We start from the raw sequence: 606 nt of genomic DNA on the forward strand, positions 1-606 counted from the left end.
GACGACGACGACGATGATGATGAAGAAGAAAACTTGGAGGAGCAGGTGAGACCTCCTATAAAATTTGGTTTTCCTGACATGTCAGTCTGGCAGGAAGGGAAGATGCCTATGTGGACTTTCTCTGGATTAGCATGGGATGTTTCTTCTGGTCTGAGTGTAGGACAATATATTAAGACACTTCAGGACTGCTAAGAAGTCTGGGAAGAATATTTAGGGCAAGTGATGACTAAAGGGTGAGGGGGGTCTGGACTTGTGGGAACAGAGGTAATGGATGCTGTGATTTTAGACCCCTGGGCTCGCTAAGAAGAGAGTGAGAGCTTCGCTGTCCGACCTGTCAAGCCTTGAAGAGGTGGAAGGGATGAGCGTGCGCCAGCTGAAGGAAATACTGGCTCGGAATTTTGTCAATTATTCCGGTTGTTGTGAAAAATGGGAGCTGATAGAAAAAGTAAACCGATTATACAAAGAGAATGAAGAAAACCAAAAGTCATGTAGGTTGATTTTTTTTTTTTCCTTTTTTTCTCTACACCACTCTTTCTTAGGCTTTTAAAAACTGGGTTGTTTCTGTCACGATTACATCAAATTTATTTTTGAGAAAACAGTACATTT

The 606-nt window shown here is 42.1% G+C and overlaps 1 protein-coding gene across 1 annotated transcript in view; it reads left to right on the forward strand.

Annotated features, from left to right (window-relative positions):
• The window catches only part of RNF34 (ring finger protein 34, E3 ubiquitin protein ligase), a 21,464-nt gene that overhangs the window by 15,448 nt on the left and 5,410 nt on the right, over positions 1 to 606 (forward strand). Inside the window, exons 4-5 of the mRNA XM_008587389.1 lie at positions 1 to 45; positions 287 to 488. Coding sequence (XP_008585611.1) covers positions 1 to 45; positions 287 to 488 — 247 coding nt within the window. The remainder of the gene's footprint in view (positions 46 to 286; positions 489 to 606) is intronic.

This window comes from Galeopterus variegatus, unplaced genomic scaffold (genome assembly GCF_000696425.1).
Source record: "Galeopterus variegatus unplaced genomic scaffold, G_variegatus-3.0.2 Scaffold4362, whole genome shotgun sequence".
Taxonomy (NCBI): domain Eukaryota; kingdom Metazoa; phylum Chordata; class Mammalia; order Dermoptera; family Cynocephalidae; genus Galeopterus; species Galeopterus variegatus.